The 21,436-nt window shown below is 32.9% G+C and overlaps 4 protein-coding genes and 1 long non-coding RNA gene across 7 annotated transcripts in view; 3 read left to right on the forward strand and 2 right to left on the reverse strand.

Moving 5' to 3' along the window:
- LOC123211714 (uncharacterized protein At2g39795, mitochondrial-like) overlaps positions 1-21,436 on the forward strand; it is a 59,167-nt gene that overhangs the window by 8,211 nt on the left and 29,520 nt on the right. The window lies entirely within an intron of this gene.
- LOC123211720 lies at positions 1,892-2,421 on the reverse strand. The gene is made up of 2 exons (XR_006501460.1): positions 2,284-2,421; positions 1,892-2,197 (listed from the first exon to the last, which is right to left on the reverse strand). It is a non-coding gene; the product is annotated as an uncharacterized LOC123211720 (long non-coding RNA).
- On the reverse strand, positions 4,284-10,163 carry LOC123211717 (Golgi SNAP receptor complex member 1-1). Its single transcript, XM_044630564.1, has 5 exons — positions 9,914-10,163; positions 7,748-7,987; positions 6,585-6,752; positions 5,055-5,168; positions 4,284-4,612 (listed from the first exon to the last, which is right to left on the reverse strand). The coding sequence occupies exons 1-5, from the start codon at positions 9,950-9,952 to the stop codon at positions 4,499-4,501; spliced, it is 675 nt and encodes a 224-aa protein (XP_044486499.1). The 5' UTR covers positions 9,953-10,163; the 3' UTR covers positions 4,284-4,498.
- Positions 12,049-14,453, forward strand: LOC123211716 (60S ribosomal protein L7-1-like). Its single transcript, XM_044630563.1, has 5 exons — positions 12,049-12,370; positions 12,837-12,934; positions 13,021-13,158; positions 13,833-13,935; positions 14,074-14,453. Exons 1-5 carry the CDS (start codon positions 12,176-12,178, stop codon positions 14,287-14,289), a joined length of 750 nt encoding a protein of 249 aa, XP_044486498.1. The 5' UTR covers positions 12,049-12,175; the 3' UTR covers positions 14,290-14,453.
- Positions 15,028-21,076, forward strand: LOC123211712 (protein RAE1). Of its 2 annotated transcripts, XM_044630556.1 has the most exons (11): positions 15,032-15,216; positions 15,872-15,958; positions 16,061-16,138; positions 16,237-16,430; positions 17,181-17,322; positions 18,192-18,272; positions 18,579-18,707; positions 19,714-19,791; positions 19,936-20,007; positions 20,625-20,705; positions 20,800-21,076. In XM_044630556.1, exons 1-11 carry the CDS (start codon positions 15,157-15,159, stop codon positions 20,848-20,850), a joined length of 1,053 nt encoding a protein of 350 aa, XP_044486491.1. In that variant the 5' UTR covers positions 15,032-15,156; the 3' UTR covers positions 20,851-21,076. The 2 variants fall into 2 exon arrangements, with proteins under 2 accessions (XP_044486492.1, XP_044486491.1); XM_044630557.1 differs by lacking the exons at positions 20,625-20,705; positions 20,800-21,076 and adding an exon at positions 20,109-20,230 and having other exon boundaries at positions 15,028-15,216.

A 21,436-nucleotide genomic window follows, 5' to 3' on the forward strand; every position in this document is an offset into this window, starting at 1 on the left:
AGCATTAAGGCCAACGAAAAATTATAGTGCAATCACATCTTTGCATGGCTAATAAGAATTTGTTAGACTTTAAAGCCTGCAATTAATCATGCATAATCCTACCAGAAATGATAGTTTCAATAGGACCTTTCTTTGCCCACTTTTTTATCTTTAACATTTTCTTGAGAAATAATTCATTGACAATTGATGGAGAAGTGAGAACTGCCTTTAATCTTTTTTTATTATTTCTCCATCACTCTTTGGCCTTCCATCGCTCTTTGCCCTTCTATTTTATTCTCCTATAAAGGAAAGGGACAAGCAGAAGGTATGGGCAACGAATGAAGGAAAGCTTAAGCACATAATAACAGAAAAAAAAACAAAAAAGAAAAGAAGATTTAGATTGGTTGATGACAGAAGAATGTCTCCTTAGATTGAAGACCAGTCGATGTGGGTTGGACAGATTTAAAGATGACAAAAACTTCAGTCAGTTTTGAAGAATGATTGATGATCTTCTGCTATTTGATTATTTTTATAATAATTAAGAATATTGTATTCAGGGAAAAACAATAACAAAATGATGGATTTCTATGATAACGAGAAAGAGAAAGAAAATTACAAAGTTTTCATGATAATTTTTTTTATTACCGATATAATAATTTTAGCATTATACGGAAATAATAAAAGAATATATAGGTCAATTTCGTGATTTAGGATAAGTTTTATTTGAAATCACAAGTTTCAAATTTTTAATATTCTTTGAACAATTTTTTATATATTTCCGTATGAAAGATTGGCCTACGAAATTTTGACATGATAATTAATTTATTAATAAAATTATTTGTATAACTTTTGTATATAATTTTATATATAAATAATAATATATCACTATATAATTTAGTATTGTTTTATCTTTATTTTTTAATTATCTAATTATATAATTACACATAATTATTTATCCACATAACACTATTCTTAATTTATTTGTATCGTGAGTTTTGGACGATATATTCATTTTCTAATTATTAGTTGTTCTTTAAATATAAAAAATCTATTTTTATATTTATTTATCAAAATAGGTTTTAACTTTAAAAATTAATTTTTTTTATTCCATACATAATAAGTTAATGGAAATTATTCTTTTAGTATTATTAGTTATACTTTCCGACATTCATTACTTACCACATCACCACCGCCACTCCTCCTTTTCTACAGGCCAACCTCAAATCCCCACCGTCCATTCCCCCATCTCTCATTCTCCTATCACTCTCCAATCTCTTCCTCACCCCACTCAAAATCCTACAACGGCAATTCACTATCCTACTTTGAACTCCACTCCTCTCAAAACGGCACCGCATCCACCTTTCGCAAAACTCAAATGACACCACACCACCATCAACACCATTGCTACAAGGAACAATAACCCTCCCTTTAATTGTCCTAATTTCAATCAGTTTCATTGTTTGTCATCCAAATTCCGGTTGAAAATAGTAATTTAACACCCATATGTGTGATATTGAAATTCATTGTAGTATACTTAAGCTTTAATTTTAAAACTAATACACTAAGATAAATGTTAAGATAATTCATATCTTTTAAAAAAACAAAATGAATAATACTATAACACAATTTTATGCACAAATAATGACGTGTCATGTGATTGATAATTTTAGGATTATAATATAAGATTATGTAAATGATTTATAAATTCTTTAAAATATCTTCTACCTAAAAAGGGTCTCTATGCATATTTTAATGGATTATTAATTAATTATAATTAGGGTAATCTTTAAACACAAGCATGCCTAAGATATAGATAAAATTTTTAAGATTCCCAAATGATTTTCTTGGCTTAAAGTTATTGTGTCGGTGGGAACATGATAGAAGTAAATTGCAAATTGAAACCTCATAAGAATTCTTCAAATCAAGAGTTCATATATTGAGACATGAGATTTGATAGAATTGCATATTTTGATGACAATAAAAGATGAAAGCGTGCAGCTCAGCACTTTATAATGTCTGAGGTTTCACATAAAAATAGTTAGGTTAATTATTTTGCGAAATCTCTGTTCTCTAATCTCAATTTTCTTGTAATTGCTGCACATTATTTGAGCTAAAAGAAGTCGTCGTCTTTGTAAAGTCTCCACCTATGAAGCCAGAGCCAATTGATAATATCGATTGAAAGAAGACAAAGTTGAAGAACATTAGACTAGAATGCACACTGTTCAAAATATATTGGAGGATCTCATGTAACTTGGAAAAGATCATTAAAAGGAAGAGGATCGAAATGAAAACGAAGCTACGTACCCACATGTTAATAGGAGAAGGGTGAGGGGACAAGTGGGAGATGAAGAAGTTGATGTGGAGAGAGGTTGAATGCCTCCATAGTGCTGTCCTATGAAGCTTGAAACTTTAAAAGATGGATTATCGTCAGCATAAAAATTTTCTCTCAAATTAATGAAATTAACTACTGCTGAAGAAAGTCATATATAAGTTTATAAGATTGAATATAATACTAAGTGCATGCTTTTGAGATGATATGTTTTGCATACTGCTGAGAAAAAGCCAATACGATTCCTCTTTTATTGGCTCTTTGGCTTCCTTTATCTTATCAAATTGAATCCAAATCTCTTTTCTTAGATCTCTACGTCTCTCTTTCTATCTCTATTACAATATATATATATATATAAAAAATTAATTACTGGTATATTATAATTAAATGATGTCACATCTTCTTGTATTGAAAGGGATTTTATACATTAAATTCATGAATATAATGTAAAGTGACTTCTAATGTTATGTACCCATCACGTATTAAAATTAGGAGTTTGGTAAGATTACTCCTGAGATTTTTGAATTTATCATTTGGATGTGGATGATAACTTTTTACATTTTATATTAAATGGATCTTCAAAATCTAAAAGATTGTATCACTTATATCGCTTAGTGTTAGAGGGGGGAAAATGACAAATTTATTCTTATAAAAATAAAAAAAATTTAAGACTTGAATCTTGGGTGGATAGAGGAATGAATATTTCATTACTGTTTAGTAAAAGGGTGAGAATGAAACCATAAATAGTTTGTTTGGGTGAGAAGGGAAATAAACATGTTGCTGCAAACGGCAATATTTTAGTTTTTGAACTTGCTTTGATATTCATGAGGCTATTGTACTTACATCCAAATGACAACAATTTTCATCGATTAGATATTGCTCTGCCTGCTGCTTCTCTGGAAATTGATTTTCATCTTGAAGACCTACTTCTGCTTGCATTCTTTCGTGCAAGCAAAATCCACATGTTGGGAAGAAAGAATGCTGATTGCTGAGTGGGGTTTGGAAGGGGTAGAATGATATGGTCTGTCATTCGCGTTTTAGTTATTGTTTAGTGTTGTTTATCATTGTTCTTCTTAATTAAGTATGACAACATCTTCTGAAAAGGTTCATTCGAATGTTGTTATTTGATCATCTGAATTCTATATTTCTTGTCTGGAGTTTGTGCTGAATTTATTGATTGTGGCAAGATGCTAAATCCACCCACTGCTATCTTATAATTTGTGGAACATTGAATTGATTTGAATTGTGCAATTCTATCTGCAAAATTAGATTCTATTTCTACAGGCAATAGCGCCGTTCTTCTCAGCAGTTGTGTTAAAGATGCTGGTTAATACAATTATGAAGGATCCTCAACTTTGGCCATTTTAAGGTATGAACTATGATCTAAATCAGACTAAATCGTGATTTTTCACTTATTATTTGGTTTGAGGTTTTGCTAATTTAAAAACTATCAAAATTTCAAAAATAGCTTACAACTTTCATCATATTACCTCTTAATTAAAAAATGGAATAGCATTTAATCAAAAGCAAAAATATTTAAGATGAATGACAAATGAATATGGAAGTCCTCTAAAATTTGTACAATAGTATCCCAAAACATAGGCATATCACTATAAGAAAAGTATCATTGCTATGATGATTTGCCTTTCATCCAACATTACAAAATTACTCAAGATAACAAAAATTTAGCATTACCCCATCTTTCAATCTTGGGAACCTTTCAATTGTTTTCATGACATGAGTTGAAAAGGCCCCTCACATTCTTCCCCCTTCAATCTCTTTGCATCTTTTACACTATTTGCCTAGACTTTATACTATTCTTGATTAATTATTTTCCCAGAAACAAGGATCTAATATAATATTTGCCAAAAAAAATATATAGGATTAACATTTCATTGTCCAGGGATATAAGATGATGCTTATGTGCGAATCACTATTTTCAGGAATCAAATGAAAATTAAAACTGTGGCGATGATGCAGAAAAATAACATTTGTGTCTGACACTGACACTTTCACTTACCACATGATAGGTCTGTCTACAAATCCGTTGTTCTGAGCTTTACTGTTATAGAGATGAAGAAAACACAATGGACTACCAAGAGGTAACAATTTCACAATAGTATAACAACAGAAGAGCAGCCTCTTTTAACCCACTATTATAAAGCATCAAGATAAGGTATCATCAGATTCTCACTTTGTCAACCAATAGATAAAAATCAGAAATGTGCATACGGATGCAACGAGAGAAAGAATGATGGTATCCATTGACTTTTTTCTCTTTATTGCTGAAAGAATGTTATTTACCTGCAATGTTTTATCAATGGAGTGCACTGATCAATACAGGGATACTAGCAGTTCAATATTGGCCCAAAAAAGAAAAAAGAATACAAACAAAAATATATGCTAAGGCAGATTGGTCTTATAGGTATGTGATCATTCCCATATGTTTTGTCTCTGTGTTAAATGATGTCAACTTGATTCCTGAACCATTTGCAATTTCTTTCAGCATCATTCAATGCATTTATGTATAATGTATTGAAACGTCATTTATAGTATATTTCAAAATCTGGACTCTTTTTCTATGTGACTAATCCTTTTCTCATGCCTCTTAACTCTTTTTATGAGTCCAAATGCCATGGAAAGCAATAAGATTCAAATTCCAGTTCATGGATATGATAAATTAGCTCTGAAATACAATAAATTAGTATTTAAGATATTGGATAACCACATTAAGAAAAGTTCATACCGAGGGAAGGCGGCTGCTAACATTACTGAGCTTTGAGTTGATGCCCCCAAAAGTTGAACGTTGAAGAACCAGTGCACCAAGAGTCGCTTGAGCTTGTGAAATCACAGAATCCATCTGCAGCACCAGAATATGATAGACAATTTTGATGAAAAGCTATAACGGAAATAAATAGCAGTAAACATTTGCAGCTTAATATCCTTTCTTTTAATTATATTCCAGATAATGTGCCTCCATAGAAATTCTGCAACTCTTCATCTTAATACATTAACAAACAAATTCAATCAATAGTTTTATTTTAATGCTACTTCTATATCTTGATCCTGTGCTTGGGCAACTGGCTTGAAGATTGTAAGACCTCTTAAGGTCAATGTAAGGAGGAATAGAGTAGCACATACATGAGAAAATCAGTTGAGGGCTGAAATGGTCTTGAAAGATTCATGAGAAGGTAATTGGGCAACGTGGTAGCAGCTGGTTGAAAGGAGAGAGATACAAGTGGGTACTTCTTTGGAGGAAGGCTGGATTGTTGGCGATATTGGAGAATATTTTGATAGCTTGTGCTAGGGAGGTCTCTGGCTTCTCAAACTGTGAGAATTTCCGTTTTGCTGCTTCTTGTCTCTGCTCTTTGTAGGCTATCTGATTGTAATTTGTAGCAGTTGAGTGAAAATAGTGGGATTCTCCAGCTAAGTTTATAAATAAAATCAGATTCCTTATACTTATTCACTATCTATTTGTGTTTAGTGGAGTGTTCGGACTTTGGATTCTCCAGCATACTCAACATTACAAAACATTGTAATTAAAATTAATTCCATCCACAAAAACTTCCCACTATCAACCATCATCATGTATTAACTTTCCAAACAAAACACCACATTTGCAGATTGGCAGCTACCTTTCTTTAAGCATATCATCTTTCAATGGATGATAACAGATATACAGAAAAGAAGTATAAATAATTTATTTAGCAAACCCAAAAAACAGTAAGATAATTAGAATTGGATGCAAAATTGCCAATCCACCTTATTGGTATCTAGAGATTCTGTTACAGCTTGTTAGAGCACCTACATATTAATCAAGACAGCTCAACAGAAACATATTATATCACTGAAGATAACCTGGAAGCACATATGGTGACTAGAAACAGAAAAGATAGATAATTCAAAGGGTTGAGCTTTGTGGTACAAATCCCCTTGGGGCCACCAACTAACGATATTTATATTCTAGAAGTTTTCTGGCCACTAAAGTTGCAGGGCCCAAAAGTAGTCCCAATTTAGAACTCAGAGAGCATGTAAGAAGGATTGCAGAATTTGGGTATAAGGGGAAGAAAAACAGAAAAGAGATTGCACAATACATTTATTCTTTGGTTCCTCATTCTTTACAGACAAACTAACCAATTGTCATAATGAAGTCTACAATGTCATGGCAATCTAAAGCATCATTTCATTATGAGAGAATATATATATATATATATATTGCCACTTAATTTAACCAAAAAAGAGGAAGAACAAGAACAAGAATAATTCGTATACATACCTGTCCTGTACTTCGGCTAATGGATGCATGCTCTTTAAGGAGAGCTTGTTCTGCAGAACCACCACCTTCCTCCAAATCTAATCTAGTCCGATCAAACTCCCTAAAATCCTCGAGGAGTGAAGCATGTTCTTGCTTAGCTTTAAGGCTGGACCGGAGACGATAAAATTCCTGCACTTCAATCATGTCTAACAAGAAGTTGGTGCCCATTGGTGCAATCTAATAGCTCATACCAAACAAAAGCAAAATCAACTAACCGAAAATTCAAAAAACTAAGCTGGTCAAACATGCTACCTTCACCTAGCCATAAGTCTGAAAACTCTCCATTAACAAATGAAGAGCTTTAAATGAACTTTAAAGGTGTATTTTGATCAATATCCCACATCTCAAGACTAAAAAGTCTAAATCCTTGTCTTTAAAAATGAAGACGGGCATAAATACAACAACAAACCTGAAGAACTAATTTGTTAATGGACGGATTGTATTTACAAACTACAAGATGTGTTGATGATATGAAGTTCTAGAAACTAACTTGTTTGACAAACAGAATGATGTAAGAAATATAATGAGTAATTTGAAAAAATCTCAAACTGCATAATTATCCAATTTCAAAAAGTATTATGCATTAATGACACAATAAGGCTAAACTCACATCTAACATTAAGAAATCAGATCTCCACGGTTCAAGCTCTAAGAAAAATTAAACCTGTTTTACTTTGTTATTGATAGTGTTCAATAGGAAGCCATAAAACTCTGGTATAACCACTTTTAAGACACAAGAGAGTCATGTATTAAGGAAAAAGATCAGCAGCTCCATGGCTTCTCCTTAATCCAAAACCCAGTAAGTCTGTCATGTATTTTTATTTAGAGAGAAAATAATGAAGTGAAGAAAGTCATATATGTTAAGGGAAAAGATTGCAGTTACATTTCTTCCTGTTGAACCACAAAACCCAAGAAAAGTATTACATGTATTTTTATATAGAGAAAAGGAGCAGAGAACATAGTTTAAAGCTGAGCACTGAAGACAGATGTCAGACTCAAGCAACTAAGATATTATAGTAGCATTTATACAAAAGATCAATGTTCATCTGCACGCCAGTTCAAATAACAGAATGTCATTCAAGTTCAGTCACACCTGCTAAAGGTCAATTAAGAAGCCATGATACCTGAGTAAGATCTTGGAGAATTTCCTGATGACGAGTTAGAGTGTGAGAAACCATTTCAGATCCTCCAGATGAAACCCAATCTTGCATTTGAATATTGACTTGTTGTAGCTGTTTTAGTAGTCTTTCTATCCCAGATTCAAGATCATTCTCTGCTGCATCAACTTTACTAGAGACCTTAGTGGAAACAAGCTTTCGATACGAATTCATCTGCTCATCCAACTGTGCTTCCAGTTTTCTTGCCTGAAATTATTCATAAATCAATCATTTGCTTAAAAGATAAATAATAATGAGATTACCTTGGCAAGAAATATTAAGTATAAATAAATTCAACTGAGCAGAAATTAAAGCGAAGTTGTCAACCAATTCAAAGTTTAAAAATGGGAACTACAACAGCAAAACAGGTGAGCAAACAGTTTTCACAAGAAATCTGCAAAGTTCTTATAATATACCTGTTCTCTAAGATTTATGTTCTTGCATCCCCAAAGACAAACCAACATTGCTTATCATTTTAACCAATCCAATTTTGAAATATGTGTCAGGAGGTAATTTAGATGAGATTAAGATTATATCAAAAGAATTTTTAAAGGAAGTTATACAAACTACCCCTTTCCTAAGATTTGAGAGTGTTTGTGCCACTAAATTTAAGAACAATCTCATTTTCTGTTTGCTATACTCAAAGGTCATGATCACTGGAATAAGACAACCAATGTGCCTCTATTATTTTTTATAAGAAACTTTAGAGTTTAGACAGACAATAAGCCTAAAATTAAATCAATCTAATTTGTATATTTGGTCAAGTAAAGGTCATAGTCACTGGAATCTAACAAAGGCCATTAAACCCCAATTTTTAACTATGGTTTTCAACTTCATAATAGTATTCATGTCATCCCTGATCCAGTGATCCCACAAGAAGGAAGTTCAAATTTCAGGAACTGCAGCAATCTAGCCTAGGTAAGAATAAATATGAAAGAAATTGTCATCAACAGACTTCTCTGGGGAAACCAAATTTGCAATTCACAATTAATGGGGACCAAAGAATATCTGTAGTCCATCAATGTTATGCTTGACTTCTCTCACATTTAATTCGCATGAAAAAGTAATCCAAAGGAGGGATTATAGATTAAAAAATCTGTCTCCTTCTTGGTGTGTCATGTAGAAGTGAAGAGACCCTTGCTCATGTAGTCCTTCATTGTACTTGTACCATCCCCAAAATAAGGAAAAACAAACACAGTCTTCATTTCATCTTGTGAAGCACCATACAAGGAACAACTCAAGGACCTAATTAACAGAACAAGAATCCATCCATCTTTTATCAACCACTGTGCTACAATAACAAATGCAATATTGACAAGACCCTTTCTGGTGGACAGGAAGCTGATTGCAAAGAAGCAAATCACATCACATCCCACCTTGGAAGACAGTTAAACATGTCATATGACTTGCTATCCAGAAAAAAAAAAAAGGGAAACATCTCCAATCAGAAGCCAACATATGATTGCACCAAGTTACACCAGCGACTTAGTACAATTCTTTTCATGATCAGGAAAGACAGCTCTCCTTTATTGATATACAAGAACTACCTGATTTAAATACAAAATAGAAGCACTGACCTAACTATAGCCACAAGAAATTCCTAAGTTAAATGTTCATCAGAAGAAAGCAAGGCTGCACATCAATGAGGCAGAAATACTAATTTCACCTCACACCAAACAAACTTCTAACCTTATAAAGGATCTAATAAGTTAACAATTTGATTTTCCTTCCAGCCTTTCATTCTCTACAAAGTCAGACACAGCTTTAAGGTAACCAATCTCCTTAATTAGAAATACTTTGAGGTCAATGGACAACTGAATTCTTAATGCCTTCAAAAGAATCTCGCAAATAACATCAGATCCATATAATTCTTATTCCCTAAATTTCCAAATCTCGCACACCATCTAGAAAACTTACCAGATTAATTAAGTACCAAACTGTAACACAGATTAATCGAGTCAAATTATTGGTTATCCAATGCAATCAAACAATAGTATGTAATTCATCTAACATTAATCGCAATGCTCGATATCGTAAACAATTCCACAATTTAGTTCCAATTTTTTTTGCAACCAAATAGAACTCAGCACGAAATCTGAGAAAATAAGAATCAAAATCAAAAGAGAAACGAACCTGTTTGCGTAACGCGTCCCATGAGCTCGGTACTTCCATAGTCGAACGGCAATTCAATCTCTCAAAACTCTTCTCCTCGATTGTTTAGATATTTTTCTTTTTTTTTTTTTTAGAGTTTTGTTGTTTGCTTTGCTTGTTTAAATATGAGACACAGAATGAATGAAATGTTCGGATTTAGGGGTTGTTCGGAGATGGAGACAGATTGTCTGCCCACAACGGCAATCAGGCCGATTGCTTAATCGCTAATCTATTAGCCTGGGACGAATCTGATCCTGTGTTATAAATTTGAGTAAATTACGACAAAAAGTTGTACGTTATTGCAAAAAATGCCCTGGAGGTACAATGCCGTTATAGCTTATGATTGTAGGAAATATAAAGCTGCCTATTGTAGGGTATTCTATCTCGTCAATCTGGCTCGGCGTGCTTTGTTAATGGATTCGCGGTGAGGTCAAATTAAAATAATTTATCAAGAAAATATCGGAAACTAAAGTTTAAAAAGATTCCGATTATTTCTGTTTAGATGTTAAATAATTATAAAATAGCACTGATATGCGCATGCCCTGGTGGATATATAAATATATAATATTATTTTTTTAATTCAAAATTATTTCATTACTTAATAATATATATTAAATATATATTCATTTATGTATATAAAATAAATACATATAATTTTATTGATTATAAAATGTTTAGACTTTTAAGGCCAAATGACTGTTTTCTATCCAAATTTTATCCTAATCTAGAAACTGTATTGATCATAGATGAAAAACTTAAATACTAATCTATAAACTATCTTTTATTAGAAATTTTTATTAGAAGTAAAGATAAAATCATTATTATATTTGCAAACTGTAAAGATTTATATCATTTTTCTCTCTTAATTTAAAAAACTAATAATTTCTCTCATTATTAAACTTTTAAAACTACATTTCTCCCCCAAGGGTAAGTTCTAGGTTGTCTTTCCTCCCATCATCTTCTTTTTCCTCAACCGACGTTCCCACAAAACCAATTTCATCATATAAAAATGATTTGTCTTTATCTGACTGATGAATTGATATTAGAAGAATTTTTTTTCAATTCAAAACCTTAACCCAAAAATCATCTAATCACATAAATCTTTATGCTAAAATATATAAAATATGATAAAGATTAATTTACTAACTTTTTCAACCATTTTGGTGACAAAAAATGATCGAAATTGGCTAAGAATTGCTGCTGTAGGAAGACGTTTGTCACACGCTGGGTTTGTGTGGATTTGAAAAAATATCTTACTAAACGGGGTAATCGCCTTTTCATATTAGAAAGGCATTTTAGCTGTGTGTAAAATTATGGGCATTTCTGTCAATTTTGCATAGGTTAGGGTATTTACTTTAAGGCTAAAAAACTATTTCTCATCCAAGTTTTAATGTGTTTTTAAAATTACACCTATAAAATTTAAAAATTCTAAAATCTCACCTATAAACCAACTATAGTTAAAATTTTTTATCAAAGAAAAAAATAAAATTATTATTTTATTAATAATATTAAAAAAATATAATATTTATTATTTTTTCTTTAAATTTTAAAAATAAACGATTTCACTCATATTTAAAGTTGCTAATTTTGAAAAATAACATTCTCTCCAAACCTGAGGTTTTTTTTTTTGCCCCTCTTATCATCATCTCTAACATCAATGGTCTTCTCTTTTCACACTAAAACTTTAGGCAATACACAATGATCTCCGACGAAGAGATCTCTTTCAAAAAGATTGTCGTGCATTGATCAACATTTTAAAGTGAAGAGAAGAGATTATTAGTATCAAAGATAATGGTTGGAGAAGTAAAGAAAAAAACTTTAGTTTTAGAGAGAGAAATTTTGAGTTTTAAAAACTAAAAATTTTTTAATAGTAGTGAAATTATTATTTTTTAAAGTTTATAAAAAAATATAATAAATATTATTAATAAAATAATAATTTTATTAATACTTTTAACAACAAAAATTTAATAATAATTAGTACATGAATAAAATTTAACTTTTTTTAACCGTATGAATATAATTTTAAAAACCCATACCTACACTGGAATAAGTCCTCGGCCTTAATTTTGATATCCCTGATTTATTATTCTAATTGAGCCCAACATAAAACCGTCCAATACCCGTTTGTAAATTCTGGCTAAAACAAACAAAACCCTAATTCAAAGTCTCTAACCATCCAAAACCTCAAACGCCCACACACGTCGCCGGCCACTGACTTGTACGCTGACGCCTGTAGGTATAGATATGGCAGAAGATGAGGCAAAGCCTTTGGCATATATATCAGAGACTGTGTTGAAGAAAAGGAAAAGTACTGAATCTTTGGCACTTACGAGAAAAGCTCAGCTAGAGCTGGGAAAATATGGACAGAATAATAAGAAGAAGAAGAAGGTTGAGGATATTAAAAGACCCGAGGAATTTATCAAACAGTTTAGAGCGCAGGTGACCTTCCAACTTTGTGTTTTAACCGCTGTGAAGGTGCTTTAAAATTGACTTATTTTATTGTCTGGTTGTGAAACAACATTTATAATGTAAAATTTCATTCGAATACTTGATTTTCAAGGATTATATATTAAATCTCTGGCGTTTTCAACTTCAATTTTTGGCACTTGAGTTGGCATATTTCGTTATGGAGCATTTAGTTTGTTGTGCGCGTCGTTACCATTCACAAAGCGTTCTAACAGTAACTCCAGTTTTTGTTATTTTTTTCATTTCTAAGAATTTGATAATTTTTTATCATGATTGAAGAAATTTGATAGTCTCAAAAAAATAATTATTTTCTTCTGAAATTTTTTATTAATGGCTTGCTTAATTACTTTGTGTTTGCCCCTTTTATTAATGTTTATGGGATATTAACATTTCAGTTTTCTGTTTAGTGTAATATGGTCTGACACTAGTCTCTACATAGGAACTGGACCTTATTAGAATGAAACAGAGAGGGAAAAGGGCAAATTCAGCGCTGCTGAAGCCAAAATCAAAATTGCTTTTTATCATACGTATTCAAGGGTAGGTTGCATTCTTTGGTGATTTACTTAAAAAAATTTTGCATTATTCTGATTCGGGTTCTGATATCTCACTATCATCTTATTCAGGCAAAATGACATGCACCCAAAAACTAGGAAGATCTTATACAAACTAAGATTGAGTAAAATCTTCAGTGGTGTCTTTGCCATGGCTAGTGAAGGGATCTTTGAAATGCTGCAAAAGGTGGAGCCGTATGTCACGTATGGGTAAGAGAGGCAAACATTACTTTCCATTATTCTTGTGATATGATCTGTTGGTTGATTAGCAAGAAAAACCTCTAACATGAGGTGCATCCCATGAAACTGCATACTCAAGTATCACATGTATTTGGCTAGATGATGAAACTACATGACTCTGGTATCTTGTATTTGATAATCCCGAAATTAGGTAATAAAAAGATGAGTGTGTTATGTTGAAGGATACAACTCTGATCAAGTTCTACCAATATAATTAATTCGTAAGCATCTTGGTCTATGTTCTCCATGTGGGAGTCAATGCTGGTGTTGATGGATCAGTAATTTATTTTTTTTCACCAAACTGCTTATTCAGGAAACCATTTCATTAGTTTACCATCTTTAATCACTGAGTGAAAATGATTTGTAAAAATGTTGCGTGGGTGTGGAGTGATAATTTGCTCTAAGGTGTGCTAAATATGCTTAGCTTTAAGTCAATGTAGATTGTTATAATGTCTGTTTTCCTGGTGCATTTCACCCGACATTAAGTTGCTTCAACCTCCATGGTATAGTAGGGTTGGATTTCTGCAGTACCTTGCATTTCCATTCTCTCTTAAGAATGTCAACCAATTTAGGGTTTCCAATACTTTTATTGCTATAGTATTGTAATTATTGTATTGATAGTATTTAATTATTTATTTTGGTAGATACCCTAATCTTACAAATGTGAAGGAGCTAATATACAAAAAGGGCTATGCAAAGATAGAGAAGCAAAGTATTCCTCTGACAGATAATAACATTATTGAACAGGTATTGAATATATCTTGCTCAAATTTTTTTATTCTTTCTTATGCACAATATTAATCTTTGGCATGATTCTTTTTACCTGAACATTATCGAAGACTTCTCTAATTGTTTTATATTTCTGAACATTGTTAAATCTGGCAGACACTGGGTAAATATGGCCTGGTGTGCATCGAAGATTTAGTACATGAAATCGCCAATGTTGGTCCACATTTTAAGGAGGTGATCCATTTTTTGGGGCCTTTTCTACTAAGCAAACCAGAAGGAGGATTGTTAGGGAAGAAACAACGGTTCAAGGATGGTGGAGAGTCTGGAAATCGTGAGGATCAAATCAATGATTTAATTCGTAAGATGAATTAGTATTAAGAATACATGGAAACACCTGTGAGGATTATGCCAATGATATATCTATGAAATTGTATTACAGTTGTACCTCAAATGACCTGCAATGCCCTGTATTGCAAATTTTGATGTTATTTTTCCGTTAATTTTGCTTGCCAGTAACAGTTGCTTGCTTAGCATTATCTGCGTACTATCTTTTTTGCAATGATATAAAGCCGTCTGATTTTGGTAGGGTTTGTCAATGGCTTTCCATTATTTTGAACATTTCTGTGCCATGTCTGTTCAATTTGGTGTTGTGTATTCAAAATAGCAGATCAAAACGACTGGGAATAACAACATTCATTATCGTTAGGCCAAGATGAAAAAGTTGCGTATCATGGAAGTTCAACAACTTCACAGAGTCGATTTTCATCAACTAATCATCAATTTTAAACTCATGAGGATTTAGAATCAAATAAATCAATTAATATTAACCTTGTAACATATTTTAGAGATGAAGTTGATTGAAAAAGTAGGCAAAAAAATCAAACATTTTGAGCTGAAAATTTTCAGTAGGCAACTTAGGCGAATGAATTAACATAGATGGTAAAATCTACTCGGGCAATTTCAACAGAGCCCATTTTATTGGCCGCATCTAAGTAATCCTCTCGCTACGGTACCTTTATAATTTCTCTTTTATTTATTTCGATAAAACTCACGACAAATGAAGACGTGGATATAACGCAAAAGATATAAACCCCAAGATTTCTTCGCTGTATAAATACCCCTCGCCTTTCTTTCTTCTTTCAAACCCCACACACGCTACCTTACCTTTCACTCAGCTGGTCGCTCTCCTTCTTAACATCACACTCTGACTAATAAAATTTGAAACTACTCTTTCCTTCAATGGCTACTTTCGGTGCTGCCGCTGCTGCAATAAATCAAAACCCTAACAAATCCTTCGAGGTTTTTATTTATTTTCTATTTTCAGTTTACTTATTAAAGCTTTTTCGTTATTAACATTTTAAGAATTTACTGCGATTATTCATAGGGCTTAACTGTGAGCCGAAACATTAGTAATAATTCTTCTAGTTTAATTTTATCTTATGCCAAGCGTGTGTCAACTTATATGGGACTATCATGAATGCAATGATGTTAGTGATATTACTTACAGTTCCTGGCCTGAAGCTGGAAAGATTATTTTGCTTGTCCTGAAATAGGTTATAATAGGATATTTTCTGATGAATACTATCCTTGGAGGGTGGAATTGTTGAAATAACTAAATTCTAGGAGAGAATTGCATGTGTATATGATTTATTAATAATTATTGAAATCCTCAAAATGTAAAACGTATATGAAGAAATTTTGGCAATTCATCGTACTAAACATCTTATTAGGCTCATGTGTGATATTACATCAGACTAAATCTAAGTAGAAGTGTTCTGAAAAACTTAGGGCTTAACTTATATATTCAATGTTTATATGAGTCTGAAGTTTTTTCACTTGATTGAAGCTGCCCTGTTTTCACATTTCTAGTGGATTCTTGAGGGAGCCGTGATGATATTTTAATATATAGTTTCTGTGAAGAGAAAAGGATTTATGTGAAACCTTTGAATGTCAGGTTGCCCAACCTCCAAGTGATTCTGTTTCAAGCCTTAGTTTCAGTCCCAAGGCCAATTTCTTGGTTGCAACTTCATGGGATAATCAGGTTTGTGGATTTTTCTCTCTTGTGCAGTCTGTGTCTTCCTATTTGTTGGTTAACCTCTGCTGTATTCACATTCATCCCAATTCAATGAATGATATATGGCAGGTACGTTGTTGGGAAATTTCACGCAATGGAGCTAATGTGGCTAGTGTTCCCAAGGCATCAATTTCACATGACCAACCGGTAATTTTAAACCTCGTTGTTGTTGTTATGACTCCATGTTTCTTTTGCGAAATTCATATTTGCATGTTATAACTTTTTTCTGTCTTTCCATATTAAAGGTATTGTGCTCAACATGGAAGGATGATGGGACTACTGTATTTTCTGGAGGATGTGACAAGCAGGTGAAGATGTGGCCTCTGCTGTCGGGTGGTCAGCCGGTAACTGTTGCTATGCATGATGCACCAATTAAAGAGGTTGCCTGGGTTCCAGAGATGAATCTACTTGTCACTGGAAGCTGGGACAAAACTTTGAAGTATTGTTTTCTCTCCTTTCTCTTCACTTGTCAGTCCTGTCCTGTTGTTTGTTTGGAATCTATTGGATATGAAGCTTAGATTTATAACTAAAAATGGTATTTTTTTTTTTCTCATACTCTAGGTTTAGGGCTTGCATATTTTATAAGTCCTCATTCTATGTGAAAGTAGCCTCACCTATTTGCCAATATGTGAATCTAGAAAGTTAAATCTAGTTTTGCTCGTCCTTAAAAGAAGTAATGATCATTTGATAGTTGTATGATCTGTTTTAAATGGTGGGATCAGATACTTGAATTCCTATTTGTGGAAGGTTGGTTGTTCCACTTGATGCACGTTTTGTTCTTAATTTTAAAATTTAGTAGTATATTTGACAGTGAAAGCGGTGGAAATGGCTGGGTTTGGACCCTCAAACTGCTGGCAGGCAAACTTTTCCGCTGCTTTTATAATTACTAGTAGAAAAGGAAAATGCCTAAACTAAGTGTTCATTGTTGTGGAAAGTGTGTCCCTCATGCTCACTTTCTGTCTCTGTGTGTTTTCTGGTTTATCTTTATGCTTTTTTTTTGTGATAAATATTAAGATTTGGTTAATAAATGTATAGCTTCTCCTTGTAGCTGACATGTTTTTTCAGTGCATACTATTTTTGGTTCAACATGCCTCTGTTACTTCCATGCCATAAAGTTCTTGCATATTTGAGTTTCTTGTTTGTGTCAGTTGTTGATGAGTGTTTTTTATGATGTCCAATCTATGATTAGGTACTGGGATACAAGGCAGTCAAACCCTGTGCATACTCAACAACTACCTGATCGCTGTTATGCATTAACAGTGAGGCATCCTCTGATGGTTGTTGGCACCGCAGATAGAAATCTAATTGTCTTTAACTTGCAGAATCCACAGGTAATGTTTTCTTGTTCTGTGATTGCATTGTTTTATCATGAAATTCAAACAAAAAAAATCATTGAGGGCAGTTTAAGCATTTCGTATTTTGAATTGTAACAACTGCTTTTAGTGCTGGTAACCTGCTTAGTATTTAAAATTTTATTTTTTAAGCATCTCATTTAGTGTGTATTGAAAATGTAATTACTAATTGAATTTCTTCAAACTAAAAGTATTTTTTTTGGGTAATCCACATTTTATCCTGTATAAAAGGCGTATGGAAGTTCTTCAGTTGGTAGGCATTTTTGCTCTGCAAGACTTAGGCTGAAAAAGACTGATTTCCTGTTATCATTGTGCTTGTCTTTCTCATCTCTTGTTTATAATTTAAATAAATTCTTTTACAATATGGTATGTGTAAGAAGAGTTTGATTGTTGTAATTTTTAAGTGATTTTTGATGATTTGCACTGCACCTATGTGTTCATTTTTTTCCCCAATGTTTTCTTGGATAAGAATTTAATCATCTTTTCAATTACCCTTGTCTGCCAAAATTTTGTTAATTTTACTTAGTTCTCTGTTTAACTTGATTGTATTAGCCCAAAATTTTATCCCCACATTATAATTAAATGAGAAACATATTAAAGCTGCTAATTCGTTTACTCAGTTTAGTTGCAGTTTTATAAAGGGGATGTCGGATATCTCTTCATAAGATACCAAAGATGATGTGACAAGTTGCTTGCGTTACAATCTGTTATATCAGATTCATGTTTGAATATGAAAATGTTTGAGTGGTGATGAGTTATTATTTTTTGTTGAGATGCTAGTTGTCTGAGTTGGAGATTACTTATGACCATCTCCTCTGAATTTCTCTAATACAGTTTAATGCTAACAGACTGAATTTAAAAGAATTCCTTCACCCCTGAAGTATCAGACAAGATGTGTAGCTGCCTTTCCTGATCAGCAAGGTTTTTTGGTATGTATTCAGTTATTTTTGGTTGCAGTCATTCCCCACTCCTTTTTGTGACCTTTATTCTCACAAAATTTGGTTAGGATCATGGGTACCTGATTTTGAAATGAATATGTTTTTGGTGGCAATTATCTGAGGCCATCTCTCGTTCCACCTAATGTTTCTTTCTTTCCTTGTTTCCCAGTATAGGATCATTGACTCTTACTACTTCCTTTTTGAGCTTACTGCCTTTGCTTCCAATTCTTTTTTCCGTTTATACTATGGTGGATCGGTTAAGTCTGATCATTGAAAACGGTGTTTTGATCTTTCTAGGTTGGTTCAATAGAGGGAAGAGTTGGTGTACATCATCTGGATGATTCACAGCAAAGTAAGAATTTCACATTCAAATGCCACAGAGATGGCAATGATATATACTCGGTCAATTCTTTGAACTTCCATCCTGTAAGTTACCTTTGTACTTTCTAATTTTATATGAAGTTTAGTCTATGGTTGACAGCATGCCACTGTTACTGGTTGATTAAGAAATTTTTTTAATCATGTCATAGGTTAGGATGGACAGTAGATTTATATGAAGAAATAGATAAATATATTCTTTTTCCCATCTAGAGAAATGACATTTAGTGTTAATTTTTTTCTATGTTCATCCTTTTTCATTGGAAGCTAAACACATCATTTCTGATCTATATTTGCTGAAATTGTATTGCTGGAGAAGTTGTTCATATTGTTCTAGTAAGTTGTTACAGTGCAGCAAAGTTTTACCAATATGATTGCCCCATGTTAGTTGATAAGACGAACTTTTTTCTTTTTCTGTTACTAAAATGGATTTTTTTTTTTGGTGAATCGTCGGAAATTTAGAAAACCATGTGAGGCACTCTGCTTTTTTCATGACATTTCCATCTTTTACTCCCTAAAGTTCTTAATTTTATATCTGCAATTTGTTGCATAATCTTTATGTACTCCACACATTTTTTATGATAAACAAAACACATAGAAAAACCAATGGAAAGGGGGATATACAATTTGGGAACAAGCTGTTTACCGGACCTGGAGTGGACAGTTAAAAGGCAGACTGTCTTCGAAGCAATTCTAACTCTTGGAGAAAATTTGTTTAGCCTCCACTCATACTCAAAATCGTAATGCAATGGATCAATCTGAGTAATATCAGTTTATCTATCTGTTTAATAAATTTGCTTCTCTTATCTCTTGTGCCTCCAGGATTGAAGGGCTTTCAAGTGCAAAATCTTGGTTCCCTTTGCTCATGTCTTTTTCACCTTGAAGTTTTTGGTGATCAATGTGGTTTTTTTTTTGTTGCTTTTATCTTATGTCATTGTTTGAGCTTTGTAAAGATGAAGATAAGTATGAATATTGTTATGTTATAAACTTTGGACTCGGGTGAATCATTGTCTTCTGTGCCTGAGAATCTCATTTAGCTGCCATTTGTTTGCAGATACATCACACTTTTGCAACAGCTGGGTCTGATGGTGCTTTCAATTTCTGGGACAAGGATAGTAAGCAGAGGCTCAAGGTCTTTTCAAATTTCCTTATCATCTGAACTTTTTTCTTTTTTTGGCAAGGTTCAATCTTGTTTTGTCCATATCATGCTAGCACATTGTAGTTCATATTAAATGGATCATCCATTGATGTAATAATTTCTTGTTGATGATTTCAGGCCATGTCAAGGTGTGGGCAGCCTATACCCTGCAGTACATTCAACAATGATGGCTCAATATTTGCCTACTCGGTATGTTTTCTTTCCGTGTTCCTAAAGTCATATCAATTTCTTTCTCTAAGACTAGGCTGCTTCTCTCTTTTTTTCCTGTTGTCACACTTATGCATGTATAGCAAGATGCAATTTCTGATGTTATGCACAATTGCAATATCGTAAAGTTCACTCCTCTCTCTCTACATCTGGCACACATCCTTTTATAGGCCTACCCTCATGTTAGGGGAATGTACTTTTATTTCTGCTGGTGAGTCTATCTGTTTGTTAATAATAATAATAATAATAATAAATATCAGCTGAAAGTTTAATAATAACTATTAATATATCGAAAAAATGTCATCTACTCTTTTTTTGAGTGATTAAACTGCAACAAGTGTCTGGTTATTCCTATAGATTCGAAATACCAAAATGTTGATTGATGTTGTAGAGATCAATAGAAAGAATAAAAGTACATTACTTCCCTCACCGTTATCAGTGGGGGAAATAATGCTCCAGTGACAATTCAATATTTTGGTATTTGTTTTTATGGAAGGTATCATTTGGGTTTCTGAGCTGGATGCTTTTTGTGGCCCTCTTTATTATTAATCTGCAACTTTCTTAATAATATTTAATTCTTATTTTGAATTTTTCTGCAGGTGTGTTATGATTGGAGTAAGGGTGCAGAAAATCACAACCCGGCAACAGCGAAGACATATATCTATCTGCACTTGCCACAGGTACATCTATTTTAATCATAACATAAATGGGGTAACTTGTAAGAAGAATAATATCAATCACAGACAGCAAGTGAACGTGTTTATCATAATGCAGGAGAATGAGGTTAAAGGCAAGCCTCGAGTCGGAACAAGTGGCAGAAAGTGAAGCACTGCCTGGAATTAAACTATTTCTCATCTGTTTTGGTGTGGTTCTTATCCCATGTTCTCTGTTGTCAATACTAGGAATTAGGTTGTTTTAAATGCCTTTCCGCTGAGATGATGTGGTTTTGGTTTAGCCTAATTGTAATAGTTTGAAACTTTGAATTGTTGTCATTGCCAAGTATGTCAAAAAGATTTATCTGTGTTTGATAATAGTTTCCGTTGAACGTTTAGTTCTTTGTTGGTTATTTTTTCGTATAAAAAGCACAATTACAATATATAACACATAACTTGGGAAGTGAACCCTATATATCCATACTGGTTCAGTGCAATCCTGTTGAGATTAGTCGAGCCTTAATATTCCATCTCTTCAAAATCTTTATTTCTGTGATAGCCAATAAAATCTAGTAGCAGCTTTCTTGCCCGTTGCTGGTCAAGACAAAAATGTGTTTTTTCCTGAAAGAAAAAAAGAACGTTTCCGTATTTGGTGGGGTGTAGCCGAGGAGGATGTACCCTTTGTAGTGGGATTCTCTACGTTCATTGAAAGTGCTCGTTCAACGGAATATAATTCTCGTAAGCCCGTTTTCTGACCA

This window comes from Mangifera indica, chromosome 3, assembly GCF_011075055.1.
Source record: "Mangifera indica cultivar Alphonso chromosome 3, CATAS_Mindica_2.1, whole genome shotgun sequence".
Classification (NCBI taxonomy): domain Eukaryota; kingdom Viridiplantae; phylum Streptophyta; class Magnoliopsida; order Sapindales; family Anacardiaceae; genus Mangifera; species Mangifera indica.